This window comes from Anoplopoma fimbria, chromosome 14 (assembly GCF_027596085.1).
Source record: "Anoplopoma fimbria isolate UVic2021 breed Golden Eagle Sablefish chromosome 14, Afim_UVic_2022, whole genome shotgun sequence".
In the NCBI taxonomy this organism is placed as follows: domain Eukaryota; kingdom Metazoa; phylum Chordata; class Actinopteri; order Perciformes; family Anoplopomatidae; genus Anoplopoma; species Anoplopoma fimbria.
Window position 1 is genome coordinate 8774905 of NC_072462.1, and position 26639 is coordinate 8801543.

The window sequence follows — 26639 nt, forward strand, 5'->3', positions numbered from 1 at the left end:
ACATGCGTCAAAATACATCAAAACGTGCAGCCTGGTCGGGAATCGTGTGCAATTACTTTTCTCAGAGATTCGGCCAGCAGTTTCCACGGGAACCGGGAAAAACGGGGAGAAAAATTTCCCCATAGAGATGAATGCATTTTGGCCATGGAGAGAGCTTAAAAACACTCAACTTTGGGCCCAGACTGACTCATCATACTTTAACAAAAAATATTCAAGGTTTAAAACGTGAACAAAACTCTGGACTATATTGGGCCAAATGGGCATTTTGATAGCTAGCACAGATTTCGTGACATCAGAGTTTAAGTTTCAGGAAAATTTAAGCCTTTTTCAGATTTTATAATGGGTGTGTATTGGATGGAATGTTCAGACTGGACAGGAGCTTCAGAATGTGTGTGTGCGTGTGACCGATGAATCTCAAAAACAGAGATGAGAGGAGCGATGGCTCTTCATTCTCAAGTGATCTCATGGTCACATTTCAAACACCACAAACATAAAAAATATATCAACGCAATGGGCAGAGTCTTTTCTCTCTATTGATGATATTATTTTGGCGATTGGACTCAAATATTTTTTCAAATGTACCTTGAATTAACCTCAAAAGTACCCCAAACTAACCCTCATGGTCACATTTTAAACACATACAACACACACACACATACAAACAGCTTTAAACATGGCTCCACATTATATTTAATTAAAACCAACCAACTGAAGTCTTGGAGAGGAGACGCAGTGTAGGGATTTTGATGCTAGTATGGTGATAGCTTTGGTTAAGCAGGACAAAATAGCTGACATATAAGATTGTTTATTGGGATTTAACTCTGTGAGAAAGTTGGCCTTCATGAACTTGGTAATTTGATTGACAGAGAATGTGTGTGTGTGTGTGTGTGTGTGTGTGTGTGTGTGTGTGTGTGTGTGTGTGTGTGTGTGTGTGTGTGTGTGTGTGTATGCGTGCGTGCGTGTATGCGTGCATGAGCGCGTGTGTGTGTGTATTTCGCCCCATCATTAAAAGCAGTAGTTTTTATTCAAAATTGAAGTTTACTCTGATTGGATGAACCTTTTACCCAATGAATCTGCCTTTGCTGGGGGAAACGGACAGCACGACGAATCCGAATAGACTCTTCTGATAGGATAAGTGTGATTTGCTCGTTGTTTTATGGCTTTTGTTTAAATACTGTTCTTCAGCCTTTTTTGACTTCTCGTCTTGGGTGAGTTGCTGCTGACTCTCATTAAGTGAGTATTTAGCTAGCTAGATAACTACGTGTATAGTTCAGGCTCATAGATTAGTTTTTTTGAGGTTGAACTATACAAAATGGCTGACATTTAAGATTGTTTCGTGGGATTTTACGGAATTGAATGCACTGTGGGTTGATAATGTGCTGCTCGCTGCTTTAATTCATATCTGTTGTGACTGGCTTCTACCACACACACACACACACACACACACACACACACACACACACACACACACACACACACACACACACACACACACACACACACACACACACACATAAAACATATCAACATAAATTGACATCAACGCGTTCGGCAGAGTCTTTTCTCTCTGTTGATAATATTATTTATGCGATTGGACTTTTTTTTCAAATGAACCTCAAATGTACCCAAACTAACCCTAAATGAACCTCATTGATACAGCTGTCTCAGAACTGTTAATATATGCAACGTCTTCGGGCAGTAGCAGCCACACTGTCAAAATGTCTTGCGAAATTTTATAGTTTGTAATTAACATTTCAAAAATCTATTAAAGTTACTGTTAAATTGTTAATCCTGAAATTGACTCTTTAACAATCCTTAGGGCATTAGTAATTAAAACGCAAACAGTTTTTGTTTCAGTCAGTCGGCCTTCAGATATCTTCATGAAAACCTCTGAACTTTCAACCAGCTGGCTGGACCAGAAATTGTATCCACACATATTTAAAGATTTCCACTATAGTTTGGATTTTGTCCGTAAATAGTTTTTTGGGCTACATTCCAAAAAAGACATGTTTTAAGTTCAGCTTTTTCTGCTTTGACAACTAAGCAAAGAGGCTGGTAATGCCTATTTTAAATGGCATGCAGGCCATGGGATAGTAATGTGGACAAAAAGTGGCTTTGATGGGCTTAATGGCAATGTTAACCTATGGTTTAAGCTCTAATGGTGAGTAATTGAAGTTAAAAGATGCAGGTCCTTAAGACACAGACTCACCCCAGTTGGAACAACACCAGGCATCCGAATATCCAGAGAGAAGTTGTAAGAGTTTGTAAAGACCTGCTGCTTGGTCCTGGACACACAATCACTCGGATCTGACAAGACATTTTCCTGAGACCTTAAGGGGGAACAAAGGAACAATGCGAGTTACTTTCTTCTATACAACAGGACATGGTAATTGTAGAGGCAACAGTCATACTGCCTAGCTTCACTTAAACACAACAACCCATACACTCAAAATACAATGTCTAAACCACGCAATTTAAAATGTTTATTGAAACAGAATATGTAGGGAGAGGTGAGCACAAACACACTTCAGATCGGTGTAAAGCTGGTTTTCTAGAGTGATGTAAGAGTGTTAAAAAGGTGCAGATGAAAAATAAGGGGGAAGACATGAATAATAAAACCTTTTTCTTATAGGTCAATATCATATATATACTTTACAGACTGTATGTGTAAACAAATTTTGCAATATCCACAGCAATCTAGTAAAATATAAAATACCAATTAAAGATGCAATAATAACATTTGTGTGGTCAATTTCATCAGTCTTTTTATTTAAATTGGGGGCATCATTTGATTTCCCTGTTTTTTATGGTCCTTTTTCGTCGTATCCTTTATCGTGAACAAGCTTGTATATCTTTCAACCTGACCACTGTAAACTAAATTATAGAGTTCTCTCTTTGTTTGGTGATGGCAATTAAGACATCACTTCCATCCATCCATCCATCCATCCATCGGTGCATCCATGAATCCATACATCCATACATACATACCAGGTTCTGGAAATTAGCACCAGCCACCAACCAAATGCTGGTAAAATAGTGCCTACTAGATTTGCTTCACTCACCAGCCAAAAAAACTGATAATCTATCGAGTGCCTGGTAGATTTTTGAATCCACCAGCCACAGTGGCAGGTAGACAAAAACGTGACCTACCCATGCAGCATCATCATTTGAAGCAACAATGATGTGGTTGGTGGCAAGGAAGAAATTAGGCGTGCTCTAGTTGCCTCTCAAATCCTTCCTTGCTCTCTTTGCTTGTATTGCAAACTTCGAAAATGGCATCCGAAAATAAGAGAGCAGAGGACAGTATGACTGAAGATACATTTTACAGTGTGTTGGCTGACTCAGATATTCAGCCATATTCATTCAAGCGAGAGTATACTTCCAAAGAAGTGCAGACAGAGGCCGAAGCTGCTGATGCAGCAGGGATTAAATGGCCACTGTACAGTGTGTCTGAGTGTGTGTGTGAGAGTGAGAGTGAGTTAGTTAGTTAGTTGAGTCATGACTGGGCACAGCTGTTGATAACACAATAATATCGCTGGGTAGCTCAATCGATAAAAGTACATCATTATTTATTGGTTGATTTTTTGTGTGGGCTGTAACTGCAAAGTAACTAGTAAATAAAACAGATAACGTCAGATAACGGTAGTAAAGTAAAAAGGACAAAATTGCTCCTGAAGGCTGTGCCATCAGTATGTGAGTTAGTTTGAGTGAGTGAATGATTAACTACCCTGAGCCTTCCTCGTAGCACTTATTGCATTCGTATTAGTTTGTTGCACTTATTGTATTCGTATCAGTTCGTTGCACTTATTGTATTTGTATTAGTTTGTTGCACTTATTGTTTTCGTAGTAATTTGCTTCTGCACTATACTTTTGCTCTGGTTTATGCTTTTAGATGCTTGTTTAAGAAAGGAGATGCACTTATGACTTCTGGTGACTAGTAGTTCTCTTGAATACCTATGTTGAATACACTTATTGTAAGTCGCTTTGGATAAAAGCGTCTGCTAAATTACTGTAATATGTAATGTAATGATGAGGTCAGCAATGACTAGGGCACTTGCATAAGAAAGGCTGGCGGGATCCTGCTTACGGACTTTGCGCTGCGACCCTTAACTGGATAAGCGGTAACGGAAGATGGATGGATGGATGGATGGATGATATGAATAACTTCTGTGCATGTCATGAATGACCGTGCCTTTTGGCATTAAGTACTTCCCTTTGTTTGATTGAAAATGTTGGGGGCGACACGCTAATGTTGACGAGAGAAAAAGATGTATAACTTCTGTTTTGAAAAAACATGGGGACGACTAGACCTGTTGCTTATTTATCAGCTAAACTTGACCCTGTTGCAGCAGGCCTGCCAATATGTCTCAGAGCTGTTGAAGCTGCTGAGAGGGCTGTAATGGCCTTGAATTAAATCGTTGGTTATTCTAACCTACACTTTTGATTCCTCATGCTGTTGCTATGATTCTGCTTGAACAAAAGAAAACGCTTTTTTTATAATACTGTTTTCTTGAAATGCTAAAATCAATATGAAAAGGTGTTCTGTTCTTAACGCCGCAACTTTTCTCCCCACTCCAGATGATGGAGAAAAACACAACCATGTTGCAGCTATAACTTAAGTTGGTTCTCCCAGACCAGACTTGCAGAAAATACCGCTGCCAAATGCTGAGCTAGAGTTCCCATTCAAGCATGTAAACTGGCTTAAGACAAAGTTGATAACATCTACAAAGATAGCAGGTATGCATTTGGTGTAATTCTCTGTGGAAACACAGAAAGTTTTCATCGTCATCATGCAAATCCATTGCTCATCATACAGTTGTCTCTCAGTTGCTGAATGCTACCCTACTCCCAAAGCAAGTTCCTGTTTGTAAATGTGAAGCTCACTCTAACAAATCTAACCCCATCTCTCAAGGAAATGCACAAGCATATGCAGCTGATAAGATAGAAGCCTAAACAGGAACTGAAACCACAGCCACTACTAACACTTCCTTGTCCACAGCTGATCTCACAGAGCTCCAACTGAGAGCTGAAGCAAATTAAAAGGCTCTCTGCAAGAAAGGCGGTTGTACTGTATCTGAAGGGGTTTATTCTTCAGCCTTTTATGTGTTCCTAAATGAATGCAAAGTAGTAACACGGACGAGACAATGATGGCAGAGATACAAAAGTATTGGTTCAGTAAAGGCTTCTGAAATTACTCTGAAAACTAAATACTTTTGCTTTGCCTTTGTCATTTGTATGATGGGGAATTACAATAACACAAGCAGAACACCCACAACTTGACAAACCATTGGATCGCCTATAAATGGATTTCATTGAGTTAACACCCATCAAAGGCAAAAAGTACTGTTTGGTAATCGTAGACATTTTGTGTCCTGTGTCTCACTGTTCCTCAGTGAAGTATATGTAGCTGTAGAAAAGTGTCGCCCAAAAAACCAACACACCAACATAGTTTTACTATGCTCCTCTCTTGCAGCGCACATCACTGTTTTTCTGATCGTTTTTTAACTTCCATTTAAGTTAAAATACTCTCAACTCATACAGCTCATCAAAGTCAGTCTTGACCCAGGCAGCCCATCAAAACAAGAAAAAGGCGGGCATTACTAGTTAGCCACAACCTTGCTGTTTAACACCGGTAGATGTGGTAGGAACAAATAATGGAAAAGCAGAGGAAATGGATTTTAACTACAATGAGCTATATCATTTATTTTCTGTCCTTCTCATTAAATAGCAAAACAACACCAAGTGCTTGATGTCTGCTTGAATCCTTTTTTTTCACCATTAATTCCATTTGAATGTCCAGTGCACCGCCACTGCACTTTCCAAAAATATATTTTACATTTCAAAACCATTCTTTCCAAAACAAAAAGAGTTTTTAATTTCTTACCTTTTGAATCTGTAGAGAGGGCTTTGTATTTCCAGGCTGTGGCTGGTACATATGAATGCTATCACCCCCACACAGAATACAGGGACTCCCATCATGCCCGTGGTTATCACAGCTTGTTTTGCTGCTGCTGCCGGTCTGTCAGTATCCTGTGGGAAAAGACTAGGTGGGTTAATTGCACAAGAGAGTGCCTGATACACCTGTTTCCTTGCTCAGCTTGGTTGAGGAGTGGCAATTTGAGAGAAGTGAAGGTAGTATCCCTGCTTGACCTCACTCTTTTGGAGAAATAGCAAGCTCAAACTGTGGCAGCGGCAGCTACCAGTGGCAATTTCTGTGGCAAGCTCAGCTGCCACGACTTGCCATGGAAGCTGTGTATGAAGAGTGTATGTGTGACAGTATGACTGTTGGTAGTTATAATTGGTTTAGATAAAAAATGCAGAATTGTAATGTTATGGGTAATCGTTTTGATTAAACTAAGTTAATATAGGCTAATGTCAGTTTGCACTTGTTCTCATGGCAACAATAAACATTGTCAGGCAGTTTTCAGGCAAGGAATGCAAATTGTAAAGATGGATAAGATTCATTGTACTGTTTAGAATGATGAGAACCCATTATACCTATTGACTTGGATATACAGTGGGTACGGAAAGTATTCAGACCCCTTTAAATTTTTCACTCTTTGTTTCATTGCAGCCATGTGCTAAAATCGAAAAAGTTCATTTTTTTTCGCATTAATGTACACTCAGCAACCCATCTTGACAGAAAAAAACAGAAATGTAGAAATTTTTGCAAATTTATTAAAAAAGAAAAACTGAAATATCACATGGTCATAAGTATTCAGACCCTTTGCTCAGTATTGAGTAGAAGCACCCTTTTGAGCTAGTACAGCCATGAGTCTTCTTGGGAATGATGCAACAAGTTTCTCACACCTGGATTTGGGGATCCTCTGCCATTCTTCCTTGCAGATCCTCTCCAGTTCTGTCAGGTTGGATGGTGAACGTTGGTGGACAGCCATTTTCAGGTCTCTCCAGAGATGCTCAATTGGGTTTAGGTCAGGGCTCTGGCTGGGCCAGTCAAGAATGGTCACAGACTTGTTCCGAAGCCACTCCTTTGTTATTTTAGCTGTGTGCTTCGGGTCATTGTCTTGTTGGAAGGTGAACCTTCGGCCCAGTCTGAGGTCCTGAGCACTCTGGAGGAGGTTTTCTTCCAGGATATCTCTGTACTTGGCCGCATTCATCTTTCCTGCAATTGCAACCAGTCGTCCTGTCCCTGCAGCTGAAAAACACCCCCATAGCATGATGCTGCCACCACCATGTTTCACTGTTGGGATTGTATTGGGCAGGTGATGAGCAGTGCCTGGTTTTCTCCACACATACCGCTTAGAATTAACGCCAAAAAGTTCAATCTTGGTCTCATCAGACCAGAGAATCTTATTTCTCATAGTTTGGGAGTCCTCCATGTGTTTTTTGGCAAACTCTATGCGGGCTTTCATATGTCTTGCACTGAGGAGAGGCTTCCGTCGGGCCACTCTGCCATAAAGCCCCGACTGGTGGAGGGCTGCAGTGATAGTTGACTTTGTGGAACTTTCTCCCATCTCCCTACTGCATCTCTGGAGCTCAGCCACAGTGATCTTTGGGTTCTCTTTCTTTACCTCTCTCACCAAGGCTCTTCTCCCACGATTGCTCAGTTTGGCTGGACGGCCAGGTCTAGGAAGAGTTCTGGTCATCCCATACTTCTTCCATTTAAGGATTATGGAGGCCACTGTGCTCTTAGGAACCTTGAGTGCTGCAGAAATTCTTTTGTAACCTTGGCCAGATCTGTGCCTTGCCACAATTCTGTCTCTGAGCTCCTTGGGCAGTTCCTTCGACCTCGTGATTCTCATTTGTTCTGACATGCACTGTGAGCTGTAAGGTCTTATATAGACAGGTGTGTGCCTTTCCTAATCAAGTCCAATCAGTTTAATTAAACACAGCTGGACTCCAATGAAGGAGTAGAACCATCTCAAGGAGGATCAGAAGAAATGGACAGCATGTGAGTTAAATATGAGTGTCACAGCAAAGGGTCTGAATACTTATGACCATGTGATATTTCAGTTTTTCTTTTTTAATAAATTTGCAAAAATTTCTACATTTCTGTTTTTTTCTGTCAATATGGGTTGCTGAGTGTACATTAAGGCGAAAAAAAATGAACTTTTTCGATTTTAGCAAATGGCTGCAATGAAACAAAGAGTGAAAAATTTAAAGGGGTCTGAATACTTTCCATACCCACTGTATACAGCGGGTAAAATAAGTATTGAACACGTCACCATTTTTCTCAGTAAATATATTTCTAAAGGTGCTATTGAGATGACATTTTCACCAGATGTCGCTAACAACCCAAGTAATCCATACATACAAAGAACACCAAACAAATAAGTTCAGAAATTAAGTTATGTGTAATAAAATGGAATGATAAAGGGAAAAAGTATTGAACACATTAAGAAAGGGAGGTGCAAAAAGGCATGGAAAGCCAAGACACCAGCTGAAATCTATCAGTAATTAAAAAAGCAATCCTGCCCCTTGTCAGTGCAAATTAATATCAGCTGGTTCAGTCCCAACTGATGGCCTATAAATAGGTGTCACAAGAAACATCTCATGATGGGTAAATGCAAAGAGCTCTCTCAAGACCTTCGCAACCTTATTGTTGCAAAACATACTGATGGCATTGGTTACAGAAGGATTTCTAAACTTCTGAATGTTCCAGTGAGCACTGTTGGGGCCATAAATCGGAAGTGGAAAGAACATCATTTCACCATAAGCCGGCCACCACCAGGTGCTCCTCGCAGGATTTCTGACAGAGGAGTGAAAATAATTATCAGAAGAGTTGTCCAAGAGCCAAGGACCACTTGTGCAGAGCTTCAGAAAGACCTGGAATTAGCAGGTACTATTGTTTCAAAGAAAACATTAAGTAATGCACTCAACCGCCGTGGCCTGTATGCGCGCTCACCACGCAAGACTCCATTGCTGAAGAAAAAGCATGTTGAAGCTCGTTTAAAGTTTGCTGCACAACATTTAGACAAGCCTGTGAAATACTGGGAGAATATAGTCTGGTCAGATAAGACCAAAATTGAACTCATTGGATGCCATAATACACACCATGTTTGGAGGTCAAATGGCACTGCACATCACCCCAAAAACACCATACCAACAGTGAAGTTGGAGGTGGGAACATCATGGTGTGGGGCTGTTTTTCAGCATACGGCACTGGCAAACTTCATATAATTGAAGGAAGGATAAAAATCTGCTGCCATCTACCAGGATGATGAAGATGAAACGAGGGTGGACGTTTCAGCAAGACAATAATCACAGCCAAGGACTCTCAATTGGTTTCAGAGAAAGAAAATAAAGCTGCTAGAATGGCCCAGCCAATCACCTGACTTCACCTAACTGAGTTCAGAGAAGAGGCCCACGTAACCTTCAAGATTTGAAGACTGTTTGTGTGGAAGAATGGGCCAAAATCACACCTGAGCAATGCATGCGACTAGTTTCTCCATAAAGGAGGCATCTTGAAGCTGTCATTACCAACAAAGGCTTTTGTACGAAGTATTAAATACATTTCAGTAAGCGTATATATATATATATATATATATATATATATATATATAAATGTCAAGGTAGACAAAAGTCGGACCAACCAGAGACAGCTCGCCTTCAAAGTAAAGGTCAGGCATTGACTCCAGCGATTCATTTAAGGAAAGTAATATTAAATAAACAAACAAATAATCTTTCGAATGAACATTATATATTATTGTCATAAAGTCATATTTCTGTCACTTTCCCACAACTGATTATGAATAAACTGCCAATGGGTGTGAACACTGATTTATCTGTATGTAATGATTCATTATTTTATCAATGTATTTATTTAATTAAGGCTTCTTAAACTATTTGGATGAATCTTAAAGGCTATAGTGTTGAGAGGTGTTATTAGTCTGCCTGTAAAAAGAGTTGATTTACCTTGAATTTTGACTTTATTTCTGGCTCTGTTGTCATCATAATAAGGCCCCTAAGCTATCCAATGTAACATACTTCAAGTTTACTTACCGTTTTAACTACTCTACGTCATGTAAAACAAATGAAAAAATTAGTGCTGGACCATCATCTGGTCTGTAAAAAAAATGTAATCCAGTGTCATGCATAACTACCGCATAAGAATCATGTATTAAAAAATCTCTAGTTGTAACCTGTAATTTAACGTTTTAAATACAACAGTCGCTACAGGGTGCACATTTGTAATCTGCTCCCCTCACGGGTATGTATTACAATATAAAAAAAGAAAAATACTAATAACATTTCATACATATTTTCACTTTTCAAATTGCTTTACTTTTAAGAAATAACAGATGTTTTTCTACCCGGGCCTGCTGGCATCATGGAAACATGGATTTGAGGCCACCCAATTAGCTCCTTCTCATCTTCAAACTTTATTTCACACTCTTTTGTCATCTATTATTAAGTTGTACTAATCATTCTAAACAGTATAATGAATCTTATTCATATTTACAATTTGCATTCTTTCAGCCCACTGACTGAAAGTTTTTATCGCTGCAATGGCAACAAGTGCCAAGTGACGTTAGCCTATACTATCTTAGTTTAATTTAAACGATCAGCCATAATATTATAATTCGGCATTTTTTAACTAAACCAATTATAACTTCCAACAGTCATACTCTCAAGGATTTTAATGTATTGTCACATATTGTCAAAATACGAAAAATAAAGGCTTAAAACCAGCAACTGCCGTGGCACCTCTCCCAAACAGTGGCAACGCTAAGCTTGCCACAGGAAATGCCACTGCTAGCTGCCACTGCAACAATTTGGGACAGCTTGTGCTGCTCCTTTTTCATTTCTGATTACAATTTGCACCTTGATTGTGTGTATATCAAATAATGGGTCACTGTACACCTTGAAAAGAACTCTGTAGCAACCCTGATATTAAATTGATTATCACATTGTGAAGTTTTTCCAAAATTGAATCTTATGTTCAATTTTGTTAGTTAAATCTAATGGTGGTTTATGGCGTAAACTGATTATCATCCTGTTTTTCTACTTATTCCTGAGTTTATAAATCATAATTTAATTATTTATAAATCATTACTTATCCTGATATTAATACATTAAAATGTATTACATTTGCTACCAGCAACAGCGCTACAGTGGGAACAATACAGAGTTTGCTGTCAGGGTTCAGTCTGCAAAAAGGTTTTTTATTATATAACCTTCATAAGTATAGGTGTATCTCATAACCCTCGGCTACAAAAAAGGGAAAAAAATTAAATATCTAATGTTAAAGATCAAAGCAAGCACTTTACAGATATGATGCGCCAATCGGGTACACCAGTGTGTTAACCAGTGGGAACATTTCCTAACCGTGGCATCCCTCCCATATACAGTGTATATGGGATCCCGTATGGGCTTGATCTGATCCAGTAATTCATTAATCAAACTGACATCACCGGTCCATATTCTGATCCTTTCAATAATCGTGGAGAATGTTGTTTGACTACAGTGACAGTCCCCTGGCTCTTCAAACGGATGGTGAGTCATTCATGGTGTTAAACAATAAAGACATTCAAAAGCTTTACTGGTCTGTATAAATTGGCATTGCCAGGCATTTATTTTAATCACAGTGATGGTCTTCCAGCTCTTTAAAAAGGACAATGAGAGTAATTTATTATTGTTTAATTTATTATATTTCAAAGGTACTACGTACGTTTTAAATGTCACTATCTGATGCACTGTCCATCATTTTCAGGTCAAAACATAGAGAAAACAATAACAAACAGTGAGTAAAAACATTACGCAAATTACAAGAAAGAACACACAAGACACACAATACAAAGCAACACACAATACAAAGCAACACACAATGGCATATCACAAAGTTACTCACTGGAAATATAGTGCCCAGTTTAAGCTTCAAATAGTCTTTTTTTTGCAGATCTGGGAACCAAAAGGATCGATTGCATGTATTGAATGGAGAAGTTTGGATTCAATTTGGTACTGGGTTATTTTGATCAATAACTTATAAGGTGTAGAGTCCTGATACAATTTTGGCAGATTCTGCAGTCGGCTCATTTGTTTCTCTTGCTACAAATATGAGCTGCTTGTATGGGTCCGTCAACCAGTGGAGTTGCAGTCTACATCTATGTCTGTTCGAAAATTCCATCACTTCATAATTTTATCCAATTCAACATGAGTGCAAAATTGTCAGAGTTGTGCATTATTGAGTTATGGTCAAAAATAATGGTCAAAAACATGTTTTGTGAAGTCCCAGTGGCCTTAACCTTTTAGTACCAGATTCTAATCAGTTCATCCTTGATAACAAGTGGACTTTTGTTTCATATTTGAAGAAATTCCCTAAGGCATTCCTGAGATATCGCGTCCATGAGAATCGGACAAATGGGAGGTCACAGTGACCTTTACCATTGACCACCAAACTCGAACCAGTTCATCTTTAAATTGAAGTGGATTAGCCATATTTGAAGAAATTCCCTCAAAATGTGGAATCCGGAAACATAATGCCTCCGCCCGCCGCTGTTGGAGGTAGGGCTGTAAAGTCCTAGTCGACTGGTCGACTTATTGGTCGATACGTTCTGGGTCGACCAAAATTCTGATTGGTCGATTTTTTGCCGTGTTAATTTCATAAAGTCGTCATCAGGAGGAAAGTACCAAGTGCTAATGGGGGTGTTTTCAGAGCCCTGTTTCACAGAAAACAGCCTGTCTTCAGAGAACACCCCCTTGTTTTCACTATTTTGGATTAGCCCAACCCACTAGAGACAGGTAGATTGAAGAAGGTCCATGTTATTCCATGTCCGGTGGTTTAATTGCTGAATATTTATTTTTATTTTGAGCGTTTCATTTAAGTTTCATTTGAGTCCTCCTCCTCTACCATCCATGTCAAAGACATCGGCAGTGTGGCAGAATTTTTCCAAAATAGATGGCGGGAAAAAAGTTGAATGTAAAATTTGCAAACAACAGTTTGCATATCACAGCTCGACTACAAACATGGCGTATCATCTAAAAACGGTAATATTTCAATATTATAGCCTATTAATATCATCCATCCATCCATCTTCCGTAACCGCTTATCCAGTTAAGGGTCGCGGGGGTGCTGGAGCCGATCCCAGCTGTCAATGGGCGAAGGCAGGGTTCACCCTGGACAGGTCGCCAGCCTATCACAGGGCAGATATCATATTAAACATATTTCAATATTTTAGTCTAATAATCGTTTATTCGTTTTATAACTGCAGGATCCCTCCGATACACCCAGACCACGCTGGATGTTAAGCCTCCTCTATCATCCAAACGCAAACATGATATCACAGAAGGAATTGTGAATTTTATTGCTCAGTATATGAGGCCCATTGGTGTCGTGTTTAATAAAGATAATTTTCCCTGAATTGCCTTTTGTGTTTAATTGCCTTCTTGTGCTGATATCAGTATATATTTTCGGTAATCATTTCGGTAATATTGCGCAGATGCCTCCCCCCCCCCATTAGTCGATTTTTAGTCGAAATTTCAGGGTTTCAGTCGACCAAGAATTTCTTTGGTTGATTACAGCCCTAGTTGGAGGCATAAAAAGGTGCATGCAAGCTGAACTTCTACTGTGGTGCGCTGTCGGGAGATGCAGTGACTTTAAGGAGCAGTGTTATCAAGTGGTGAGAGTGCATAATGCAGCCAACTAAATACACCTACGGTCACCACTCACTTTCCAACTGTGTCTGAGAAGAGTTGTCAAAACCATCATGCCTTGGTGTTTTTCATATTTCCTGATTCTACTGACCATGTTGGAGTTTTACCTTTGCTCATGTAAGTGTGTCACATTTACCTTGAAACTCAGCAATGCTTTTGTATGGCAAAGTAAAAAATACTAGAGCATCCAGCTTGCTTAGTGACTCATCGCTGTTAACAGAGTAAGGTGGAAATAACAGGAGAGGAGGAGTGTGAAAGGGCAGTGCTGTGCTGACATCACAGCCTACTGAGGAGATAGAGGAAACTATGGAAACAAGGCTCAACCCACTTATGGACCACGGCACGTATTGCACCAGAAAAAAACAATAGGATTAAGATTGAAAATGTCTACGTTTAAGTTATTCTACAACCACCTTATTCATAAGCATCTTATTAATTCAGCATTATCGTACACGGTTGTCGGTTTTATTTTCGAAGTAACAGCGGGCCATTTCCAATAACAACAAAGATGTCGCGTTCGCTATTACTGGGATAAGATAGAAAAGGAACAACTGCATAGGCTACGGAGCTAATATAAATAGACCTAAATTCACAACGCATTTTATTGTATCAATTTCAATATGTTCAAAATGAATGATTCTTTTTTTATTTTTCATCGAGCAAACACATCATTAACTCACGAATACATAGATGTCACGCCTTAACTTCCGTTAAATGAGGCGTCAAATGAAAAAACAAAAACCTCTTTAACTAGCGCTAAACTAGGGGTGACGTTCTATGTACACATAACGTAGCAGAGTCCTCTATCAGAGCAAGCAACCCGTGCAGAATAAAAAGAGATCGAATTTACTTACATTAAGTAAGCTCCTTTAGTAACGTTGGCTAATAAATGCATTGTACATGAGCTAACGTTGGCTAACGTTACCTACTGCGTTGTGTTTTGACATGTCACACATCGATTCAGAGATGTAACTATAGAATTTCAAAGAAGACGTATCAAGTGTACCGTTAGCTTCCGACTTAGCTCGACGAGACATTTAAAGAGATACTCTTTGTAGATAAAAAAAAATGGTACCTGTTCGCTGCGGCTCGAAGTCTTTCACTCGCCTTACCTACATAAAAGAGATAACTTGTCTCGTTGGTAACAACCAGTGGCAACCAGACTTCCACTTTTCAGAATAAAAGCTTAATCTCTACAAATCCAAAAGCTCACAGAAACTACGCACTCACATAAATAGATGGGACTTTTGATGACAGGGTCTGTTTCGATTGCATCAATACCCGATTATCTTTTTGTTTCTAGCTACGTTTGTTTCTGAGCGTTGCCTCTCTTTCTATTATGACTATTGATTAAGAAGTCTAGAACTGAGCAAATCTATGAATGTATATGTTCCCACTAATGGGGAATGACAAATATTAGTTTGGTGCATTTTTGTAGTCAACAACGGGTTCCTCTAAATATAATGCTATTATTTTGCAAATCTTTTTCTTGATCCGGCTGCTGGTGGAATTCAAGCCCATAGTGTGTTGCAGTTGAAGTAGCAGTGGACAAGTTGTTTGCGTGTCTGCTGAATTAGAACACCATGTAAACCCACGTAGCTACCGGTAGGTAAGTGAAATACGCTAAATAATGTGGAATATCTCATGTTATCGTGTCTCTGTGTTGTCTTATTTTGGCTGGACGTAAGCTTGCTGCGCCTGCCTGTCTTTGCAGTGGCTGGTTAAGCGACAGCCGCATCCTCAACAGTTGTACTACGTATGCGCGTACATTAGTATGTATTATTTTTAAATATACATTCCAGCCATCCATGGTAGCTCGATTGTGCACGTGTGTAGAATTGTGCCATACTGCAGAGCACCATAACATATCTTGCCTTTGTCGAAGTATGTGCTCCCCTCGAAAAATGTTTCCCTCCCGTTAAAATGGCGTTTCAAAAATCGCACTCATCCAGTGTCTCTAGCGCTCAGAGTGTGGCGAATATGGGTACATCCCAAGTCTCTTAAATTGCCACGAGGAAACGAGGAAATGTGTTTTTAAGAGACATGAGACGTCCTTTCCTCTGTAGCGTCACGTGAAGCGACGTCTGTTTCTGATGACGGCGGCCGCTGATCTCAGCTGTCAGTCGCCTTTAACAGCTGGAGAGACTTTTGATTTTGTGTCTGCACCAGTGGCGGTTCTACATGGAATTACACCCCGGGCGAGACCCCTCCGAGTCCGCCCCCCCCCCGCGTTTAAAAAATGAAAGACAAACTGTGCACAATTGCAAAAAACCTTTTATAGAACTTTAAATAGGGAATCAATGTGCACAATTATGCACAACACAGTATAAGTTACAACATACAAGTGGAAAAAATATCAGATATAGAAAAAAATGAAGAAGAGCAGAGAACATTAAGAATACTATACAAAAAAGAGCAGAGATTTTCTATCCATCTCTGTGCTTATTTTGCACTCGACAATCAACAAATTTCCCATCCCCCCAACACTGTCACTCGTACAGAAGTTTAGACTAAACCAATTCACCTTGCCCTTGGTGACACTTAATCGTTCAGCATTACATATTTGTATAAGCCATTTCACACAATTCAGAAAAACAAAAAACGTGCAGGAATTATAGGCCTGTAATTATAATATTATGAATGTGCGTTTTTTGCAAGAAAGTCGAGGTGTGACTGACTTGCGCCCACTTATTGTATTATAGTATTGCTCTATAGCCTACAGTGGATCCCCCCGTCCCCCCACTTGTCTGTTCCAAGGTGAACTTTTCCCCCGCCCTCCCTCCCCTTCCCCGTTTTCACACATAGATGTCACCTTCTTAGCAAGCAGGGGCGCAAGCAGGAGCGCCTGCAGCCGCAGGGGGCGCCAATTCGCCAATTCCCCACAGTGATATGATAGATAATAGAAAACCGCTTCGCAGCCCAGATTATTATTTATTTATTTACTTGGTCGTTCCGCCCCCCACGTGGCTTGAAAAAGTGCCGCCCGGGCCACCGCCCGGGTGGCCCGTGTCTAAAACCGCCACTGGTCTGCACACATGATCGCTGTACTAATATTAATAATGACACAAAGTAATCATCATTGTACTAATATTAATAATGAAATAAAGTAATCATCACTGCCAGAGTAGAAATGTATTTCTCTCTTTTTTACTGTGTTCTGTGTCCTGCTCATAAGCGCAGGACCGATTTCTACCGGGGAAATGCGTTTGTCTTATTTATTAATTATTAACGTCTGTATGTTTTGAAATTCGGATTGTGAAGTCATTCTTAAATAATCCAGAATATGATTATGGTTTCTCCTAAACACTGGAATTAATTTATTAGGCTCAATGTTTATGGGTAAATTGGAATTGCATAACTTATCCAACCCGAATTCAGGAATTATCAGACTAACAGGACTGAATGGAAATGACAAGAAATTATGTATAAAGTGTTTCTACTGACAAACAGACTCCAACTGCAACTCTTTAACTCTCTCTGACTTTTCAATCTGTTCGATCTGTGATCTGTCATCACTCTGGTATTAAACTCCAGTGATGATCAGCTATATCAGATCAGTACGATCGGCTGCAGCGTCCAATCAAATAACTTATTAACGATGAGGGGGCGTGTTGGACCTCACAACACTTCCTGAAAGGATGATCTCGTGCATCCTCGCTCATGGCTCCTCGGAGATCCCTCCTCGCTCCTCGCTCCTCGGTGCCGAAATAGCTTTGGGACGGCCGTCAACATGGCGGCGCAGAACGACTTCCGGTTCAAGCGAGGATCGAGGAGCGAGGAGACGACAAATAAGGGACTTGGGATGTACCCTATGTCTGGCTGCGCGAAGATAGGCTTTGGTTAGTTACGTTCAGGGCTGCACGGTGGTGTAGTGGTTAGCACTGTCGCCTCACAGCAAGAGGGGCCTGGGTTCAATTCCCGGGCTAGACAACCTTCTGTGTGGAGTTTGCATGTTCTCCCCGTGTCAGCGTGGGTTCTCTCCGGGTTCTCCGGCTTCTTCTCACAGTCCAAAGACATGCAGCTAAGGTGCATTGAAGACTCTAAATTGCCCGTAGGTGTGAATGTGAGCGTGAGTGGTTGTCTGTCTATATATGTCAGCCCTGCGACAGACTGGCGACCTGTCCAGGGTGTACCCTGCCTTCGCCCATTGACAGCTGAGATCGGCTCCAGCACCCCTGAGACCCTTAACTGGATAAGCAGGTTACGGAAAAATGGATGGATAGTTACGTTCAGTAAGAAATCGCTTGCAACTCCGCTGGTTGGAGTTTGTTGCCTATTTCGCAATGGTACGAATGCTGAGAGCAGCCAAAAAGGACGAAATTAGTATTTTCCTAAGAACAGGGTTGCTGTCGAAAAGTTCAAAATGACGTACTAAAGTCTTTTCATGACAACTTTTCTTTGACCTCGCTGGAACACGTCATGAGGTCAAGGAAATGTGTTTAGGAAAAGACAACCTCGGTGCTCAGACAATCCTGGGCACTTTCATTTGGGGGAAGTTTTTTCACCGACTATTTGAAGAAGTTGATTGATCGTTCACATTGTGCACATCGTACACAATCATATTTCATCGGGATTTGCAATAGTGAAAGTTTTCATTTTCTACATTGTGCTCATAATAGTATCATCATTTTAGAGCTTTACCACATCCACATTTCTTAGTTGAAAGCCAATATTGCAAATCCCGGTGAAATATCCCAGTGCGCATTTTTCCGTTGAAAAGACAACTATGGCCACCGGTGAAAAGCCGTTCAAAATTGGTTCAAAAGTGAACGTTTTTTCACCGACTATTTGAAGACGTCGATTGAACGTTTACATTTAGACCACATTTCAACGGGATTTGCAATAATGGTATTTTAAGTTCTCTGCATTATGCTAATAATGGTATATCATCATTTTAGAGCCCAACTCAGAAACGATGTCCACATTTCTTAGTTGAGAGCAAAAATTTCAAATCCCGGTGAAATATGGTCTAAGCGTGAATGTCTAATCAACATCTACAAATAGTCGGTGAATAAACTTTAACTTTTGAACCACTTCTGAACGTCTTTTAACCATCACCGTGTTTTAAAATGGCCTAAAATTCACTTTATTACATTGGGCTACAGTTACTAACATTAACTTACACACATTAATGTTTACTGTTGGTCCATGTAGCAGTACGCCACAAGCTAACATGCTAACGCTACAAGCTAGCAGCCTTGCATGCATAGTGAGCAGCTTAAAATTATACTAATGATGCTAATTTCGCTTTGTATAGTTGGAACCCAATAGTTCAAGTACTTACAGACCGAATGTACACTGCTCCGTTACGATGCCCTGTGAGCATCTTGTTGGAAGCACGACGTCTATAGTTTCATATTTATGACTTTTTATGTGAAACATTAAATGCGTTGAAATCACGTCGCCATGTAGACCACATTTCAACGACCAGTGCTATATGACTTTGTAGAAATACGTTAAAAATAAGCAATATAATCTCTCTGCAATCTCATTTCCTTCTATTCCAACATGAGCCGGTACCCAACAGAAATGTACATCTATTCCTAACTTTTGTAAATTCAATAATGACATATTTACTGTGTTATTACTTATTTACTTGTTTTGATCTTGTTTTTTTACTCATGTCTCTTGTTTGCACTATCCTCTCTGCTGCTGTAATCCTGCAAATTTCCCCCCTGTGGGACTAATAAAAGATTATCTTATCTTAAATGTAAAAATACAACTGAGCAATGAAAGAAGAAGGTGCATTTTCAGCTTCATAGGAGTTAACAGCAGTTGCTGGAAGGGAGAGAGCTTCTTACTAGTCTGCAGAAGTGCTATCAGAAATGTTAAAACTACTTGTAACTTAAAGTATGTGGGGATTCCAGTCATTCTCTTTCTCATTTTTTTTTTTTTCAAAAGCCAGTTCATCAAATGTTCCTAATTCAATAATGTCCTCAGTCTTTGGTTTTCCTCCCTGAGGTCATTACATTCCCTTTGTAAACTTTCAATCTTTTTCCTTGCGTCTATTCATCCTCAGCAGGTAGCGCCGGCTCAGAATTTAGCGCTGCATCTTGCTTCTTCTCCTCCAAACTCTTGTTCTTCATTCTGCTGTGCTGCTCATCCCGCTTCATGTCTTTCTCCCTTTTCCTCTTCTGGTGGCTGGTGTGTGTGAGAAGACGGACAGAACCCTGTCAGGGGTCATCAGATCTGGCGCATATAAGAGAGTTTATGTCCAACAAATTAGAAAAAAAATATTATTTAAATGTGTGATGTCATTACAAACAAACTGGTTAACCTTTTCCTAAAGTATAACTTCATATTAGTTTAAATTTACGAAAAAAAGTGTATCAGTCTGAACATTAGCTCAACGTTGTCTCTGTACTGTATTTTGAAAATAGGAGCAAAAGGATATGCAAATCATTGCATTTTGAGATATTTTTTGTATATACAAAGTAAATAGATGTGAATAGCATAGATGACACTAACTGTTAGCTAACCTTAGATAACAGTTGGTGTAACTCATCACAGCCACTGGAGTTGGTTGCCTCGGTCTATGACGGCAAACCATGTTGGGAACAATTACCGTATTTTCCGCACTATAAGGCGCCTTATAATCCGGAGCGCTTTATATATGGATTAATTCTGGTTGTGCTTACTGACCTCGAAGCGATTTTGGGTGGTACACGGCGCTCTGTCAAAATGTTTTAGTACGACTTTGGTAAACTACAAAGCCGCACCGCTTGCAGCATTACGGCTACCGTAGTCAGGAGCGTCAGGAGTAATACATACTGTGCTTCACCATCATATTACAGTGTGTGTGTATAAGGACCCCAAAATGGCACCTGTCAAGAGACACGCTTACGACGCGGACTTCACGCAGTAGAACATGGGAATAGAGCAGCTGCGAGAGAATTCAACATTAATGAATCAATGGTAGGAAGTGGAGGAAGTTTGACTGACTGACTGTTTTGTTTCGCTTAATGCGCCTTATAGTCCGGTGCGCCTTATATATGAAAAAAGATCGAAAATAGACCATTCATTGACAGTGCGCCTTATAATCCAGTGCGCCCTATAGTGCGGAAAATACGGTATGCAAAGATACGATTTATGGCTTAAAATACAACAAATAATATACCCAATGTTTACTTCACCTTACTTCTGATGAAGTGTTGTTGCACATACCTGTACACTTTGATGGCTGCCCCTGTTTGCCCTCCCAGGGACACAGGCGTGTTTAATTGCCCACATCCTCATTCTCCTCCTTTCAGGGTTTTCCCTCTCTTAAGGGATTCTGTAGAAATACAGCCCAGATTTGTCTCCTCGTCGGTTAGTGCATCTGATTGCACAACTGTCTGGCTTTTTGGCGAAACAACATAAATCACTAATTTAGTAAGATGGCAGGAAGCAGAAGACAGCGTTGATCTGTCCTCCAATGGGGCATTTCCCTAAGGACATGACCTCAAACGCTGACATCCAGTGGTTTAACTTCTCATTTTGCTACAGTGATGAACAGTTGGACATCAGGACCCGGGACTTTGTTGGGTGTGGTTACAGGTACAACAGAACACATTTCTGACCACACCAAGCTTCATTGGTGGATTGGAGTCATAAATGTGCCCTGTGAAAGAGACTTTTAACCAGAGAAGGCAGCAAAGTATACTTTTATTATCCTCTCCCACCTTTGTTTTCTATTTCAGATGGAGGGCACCATGGGTCGGAGCAGTAGCAGTTCAATGTCTCATGGTTTTCCAGTGGTGGGGGTTTGCCTTGCTGCTTTGCTCCTCAGCAATGCCTTGATCTACCTGTATCTGGATTCTTTGTATCAGACTGATGGGCAGCTGGTGTCATCCCATATTGGCTGTGTGCCTCGACATTTTAAAATGGCGACCATGAAAAACTGCACCCCCTGGCTCCAGTGTTCACAGATAAATGCCGAAGTCCGTAAGCTGAAGCTGATTGGCCAGGGAGCTGTTAAGAAGGTAAAGGGTCTTTATACTGTGTATTTTATATTGTATCGAACTTGTCATTATGACACGGTAGGGCAAATTAAAAAGTAGCTACATCAGCAACCTGTGTGGATGGCATTTCGGTGCTCAACCTGACTTGTATTGCAATAGTAATAAGCTAAATGACAATGTGATTAACATAATATTATGTCTGTCTAACCTTAGACTAATGGAGCCACTAGTGTTTGACAGGCCATACACAAGTTACTGCCGAGCCGAGGCCGTTAACATGAAGGAGATCAATTTCAGTAGAGGTGGAAGGGTGGCGATGCCCCCCGTCTTTATTTCCAAGACAGACATGTGTTTTCTTGGGGGGTCACGAGACATGGCAGAGTTGGTCTCAAAGAAAACTCAAACTGCTCAAATATGGCAACATTTTCACTGGGTAACATTATGAGCGGTCTTTGTCTGCTTGGCTCTCTTACTCTCTTGGGGCAAGAATCTCAAACGGGTTGGCAAGCATGGAATGCATTTGAATTTTTTTCACAATCAAATAAATGATCATTTAGATCACATATAATATATCCTTTAAGCCCATATTGTTCCTTATCAGTGTGTTTTCTTACCAAATCCGCGTGCAGTTTGTGGGAAAAAATGGATCGGGCAAACCGCTGCAGATGGGCCGGGCTCGGGCTTCTGTGTGTCTGGGTGTGTCCCGATCTGGCGATAAAGAATGGGGGGGGGGAAAGCAGGCAAATGAGTTTTGAAATAATTTAAATGCAGAATTCATAAATCATCTAATAGGCTCTTCTGATCAGCCTTCATAGAGACCACCAATCAAATATTTGCCGATAATGATCGGTGGCCAATCAATCGGAGAACCCCTTAGTTAAAACTTCATGGGTCATTACGCAGACTATGTTCATGCCCATTCTTACAGGCTTTTCAAAATAGACCATCGTCATTTAAGTTCATAGCTCCATTTAAGTGACCTGAAACGCCGTTTTAGGTGTGAACGAAAGGCCAAAACGCATTGAAAAGGCTACTTTTACAAGCTCTGGAAGATTGGAGGAAATGTTAATGCCCAGTTATCGAAAGTTGGGATGTTGAGGGCCTTTTACTGATACTGATTTAGTAGGAGGATGGTGGATTTGGACCCATTTATGGAATAATCACAGGTGGATGAGAGTCTCTCAATTCGTTTAAACACTGCAGGTAGTGATGCTGAATTTTGTTGTGTAATTATAAATCGTCTGCATATAAACTAACCTCGATGGCTGTGGTGATTCCAGTGATTTGTGAGTTTTGGCGAATGACGGCTGCAAGGGTTATAATAAATTGTGCCAATAACAGTGGAAAGAGTTGAAATCTTTGTCTTGTGCCGCAGATTGGTGTGAAATATTGTGAGGTTATTTAATTTGTGATTACTGATGCTGTGGGGGAGTTGTTCAATTTTAATTTAATTTAATTAATGACTCCCCAAAACCAAACCTATCTAATGTTGCAAGTTTAAATGGCCAATGCTTTTTTGAATCTAATGATGTGATAGATTTGTTTTAGGCAGCACATATTGTTTGAGGAGTGTTTAATGAAACCAGTTTGGTCTAGGTGAATTTAGATATGAATGAATTTTTCCAATCTCATAGAAAGTACTTTACTAAAAATTTTGATAAATTGATTGATTGAAAAGATTTAGTTGGAGGGAATGAGTGTGGCGCCGGGAAATGCCAAGAAGATACATGTAATGTAATGTTATCAACCAACTCGGATGGAAGAATTATGGAGTTCAAAAAACTCTTATTAGAGCTTGCTCTGCGTTGTCAGGATTGCTATCTTAAATACCAGTAACAATCAGATTATCTGAAATGACATCTGAATGTGGAGTACAGCTTTATTCGTGGTTTTATTTCTTCAATTACTTCAATTTTCATATATTTACTCCATTTTGTGTTGCATTTCATTAAAAGAACCTCTGAGATTTATACTGATTTAGTGACTATATTTGGGACAAAAGCTACTTTTAATTTGGACAAACTCCTTTTTGGGCTTCAACATCCATAAATATTAAAACAAAATAAAAGTTTTGAACATTGAGTGTAGCTGCTAGAAAAGCAATGACACAAATGGCTTAAACCAGATACCCAGTCTATAGAAGAGGTATGATTATAATTTATGAAATTATTATAATGCAAAGAATTATATTCTCCATGAGGCCTCAGGAAAGAATCTTAAATGAGCAATTTGTCGTAAGTTAACATAATGTTTGTTTAAGAATACAAAAGTGTCCATCAGGTCCATTGTCATTTGTAGTGTTCAGTATTGCCCATGTGGGGCTTTTCCCCGTGACTTACTGACCTCATCATCATTTTTTCTTTTCCCAGGTCTATCTGGCAGAGTGGAGGGGTCAGAAGGTGGCTTTGTCCGAACTATCCTCTCTGGATTACCTGGAGGATTTTCTCCATGGATTGTCTATGTTACAGGCCCTGCAGGGCCCCCAGGTAGTGCAGTTGGTGGGGTTTTGCCTCGAAGACCGCACCCAGGTCACCGAGCACCACCCACTTGGCCCCTTGCTTAACCTGAATGGTGTTCTTGCACAAGAGCATCACCAGCAACACAACACATGGCAGATTCGTCTGAGGCTGGCTATAGATTATGTCTCTATCCTTCATTATCTTCATAACAGCCCAACTGGGCGACGGGTTATGTGTGATTCCAGCAGCCTGGAGAAAACTCTCTCCCAGTTTCTGCTGACAAGTGACTTCCACCTGGTAGTGAATGATCTCGATGCACTGCCTGAGGTGGATCTGTCCAGAGGCTTGTTGGTGAAATGTGGTCATCGGGAGCTCACAGGTGACTTTGTTGCTCCAGAGCAACTGTGGCCATTCAAAACCAAAGGGAAGCCATTTTCAGACGATCTAATGCCTGAGTATGATGAGAGGACAGACATCTGGAAGATCCCAGACGTGACTTGGTTCCTAATGGGAAGGGTACCTGGAGGGGATGTAGTTCACTTCCAACTGTTTCAGATTCACGAGGAGTGTAAGAAGGAAGACCCCAAGCGCCGCCCTTCAGCACTGGATGTTTTGAAGGTGTACAAATCAGTCTACAGTAGCATGGTGCGGGACCATGCTGGCTTTAGAGACATGCTGTAGAATACGTGTCTCTATAACTGACTCGCTTACAAAAACCATGAATGTGAAATAAAAATTCAAGCTGCAGTTTCAACAATGTTGTGCAGTTTAATAAATGCATATAAGTTTGGAACCAACTGTAGATTTATGCTTTTTTTTGTTTGTTACTTGGCTACATTTACTTATTTCTTGCGCAACATATTTTAAAAGTGAAATTGACAGAGGATTATTGGTAAATGGACTTTACTTTTATAACACTTTTCTAGTCTTCCGACAACTCAAAGTGCTTGTTCACCAATTCACACCCATTCATATACTGATGGCAGAGGCTAACATGCAAGGGGCCACCTGCCCATCAGGTCCCTAACTAACCATTCATACCAATTCGTACACAGCAGGAGCAGCCGGCGGGAGTAATTTGGGGGTTCAGTGTCTTGCCCAAGGACACATCAACATGGACTAGTGGAGCCGGGGATCGAACAGCCGATATGAAGGATGACCCTGCTCTACCACAGTCGCCCCATAATCATAATCATTAATGCTCGGTTGGTGACTAAACTGCAACTGACAGGCATCTCACTCCGTTTGGGACTAGATGAGGCAGCCGTGCCCTGCACTTGTGCGCTCAAGATAAAAATATACATATCTTTCGGGACTTCAGGGGTTCTGTTATTAATGATAAGCATTCAGGACTTTCTGGCTGACAAATGAGGCAGCTCCAAACGGGCCTAACAGGCACCTTTGGAAGAGTCTCACCAAGCAAAGGGGTTCACAGATACGAAATAGATAACAAATAGACTTATTTTTGTATTTGTACATCTTAATTATTTGTGTTGGTGCAGTTATTGAATATCGCACTCATTTCTAAACTGCTGCCACTTTTCTTGAAAGACAAATGTCTGCTTCACCGAAATATTAAAAGGGCATGAGTTCACACAAAGCCACTATCCACAATGGGCATTCATTTAGAGAACATAGATAACAAAAAAAGCTTTGCGGTGTGAATGCTGGACACTGAAAAGCTGACCCTAAGCTGAAGTGCTGATTTTAAAAGTTGAATACCAATAATGTATGAAATATTTGGCAAATGTTACGCGTGACTAAATTACATACAAAGTCGGATGCACACAAGTAGATCACACCAAGTGTTGCGATTGAGGCGAATGACATTGAAATATTACAAATCAGGCGGGAAATTACCTTGACCCTATGTACCGTAAGCCTATCAGTGTTTTGATTCTCCTCCTGTAATCACTGACGTCTTGACGCCTGCACATCAGGACTCTAACTAACATTCACACCCATTTTCACAACGATGGCACAGCCTTCGGGAGCAATTTGGGGTTAAGTCTCTTGCCCAAGGACACATTGACATTGGCTACCGGAGCTGGGTTTTGAACAGACCCTGCTTTACCACTGAACCACAGTCACCCCCATTACAACACAATACCATAACATTAAAGCAGACTTCACTGTGATGTATTGACTTAACAAGCTAATAGAAATATACGATTAGTAAACACTTCTTTAATTTAAAAATAACAAAAATATTCAAACCTAGCTTTAAAGTGACAGCTAAATGATTAAGTTTTATTATATTTTTTTCTGCAAATAATTAGTCAGCGGCTTTTGTACCACTTTCTGCTTATTAAATTATTTTATGATTAAAGGCAAAAAAAATACATATACATTTTAAATTGTTATTTAGATAAAATGGTAATGCAATGTATATTTTATTTCAGGAACTTATTATATCTAGTAGCATTGTATCCTTCCCAAAACAATCATCCTACACTATACTTTACTATATCCAGTGCAGATGTGATGTTATATGACCACATTTAACAGCTTACTAAATATAAAACCATTTATTCTGTGCAGATAAATGGTCATATAAACCACACTGTCCTGAACTTTTGATATGAAAAAATACTATCTCATGAGATAAAAAAGGCAAATATGGTTG

At 40.1% G+C, this 26639-nt stretch overlaps 2 protein-coding genes across 6 annotated transcripts in view; one reads left to right on the plus strand and one right to left on the minus strand.

Moving 5' to 3' along the window:
* The window catches only part of pam (peptidylglycine alpha-amidating monooxygenase), a 67229-nt gene extending 52456 nt beyond the window's left edge, over positions 1–14773 (minus strand). For both annotated transcript variants that reach the window (XM_054612901.1, XM_054612900.1), the window contains exons 1-3: positions 14690–14773; positions 5885–6030; positions 2210–2330 (exon numbers count right to left, since the gene is read on the minus strand). In XM_054612901.1, coding sequence (XP_054468876.1) covers positions 2210–2330; positions 5885–5979 — 216 coding nt within the window. In that variant the 5' untranslated portion in view covers positions 5980–6030; positions 14690–14773. The remainder of the gene's footprint in view (positions 1–2209; positions 2331–5884; positions 6031–14689) is intronic.
* Positions 14774–15115: 342 nt separating this feature from the next.
* On the plus strand, positions 15116–24810 carry pomk (protein O-mannose kinase). 4 transcript variants are annotated; one of them, XM_054612902.1, is made up of 3 exons: positions 15116–15223; positions 21294–21575; positions 23924–24810. In XM_054612902.1, exons 2-3 carry the CDS (start codon positions 21294–21296, stop codon positions 24692–24694), a joined length of 1053 nt encoding a protein of 350 aa, XP_054468877.1. In that variant the 5' UTR covers positions 15116–15223; the 3' UTR covers positions 24695–24810. The 4 variants fall into 4 exon arrangements, with proteins under 4 accessions (XP_054468877.1, XP_054468878.1, XP_054468880.1 ...); XM_054612903.1 differs by having other exon boundaries at positions 15116–15219; XM_054612905.1 differs by having other exon boundaries at positions 15122–15219; positions 21423–21575.
* The last annotated feature ends 1829 nt before the right edge of the window (positions 24811–26639 follow it).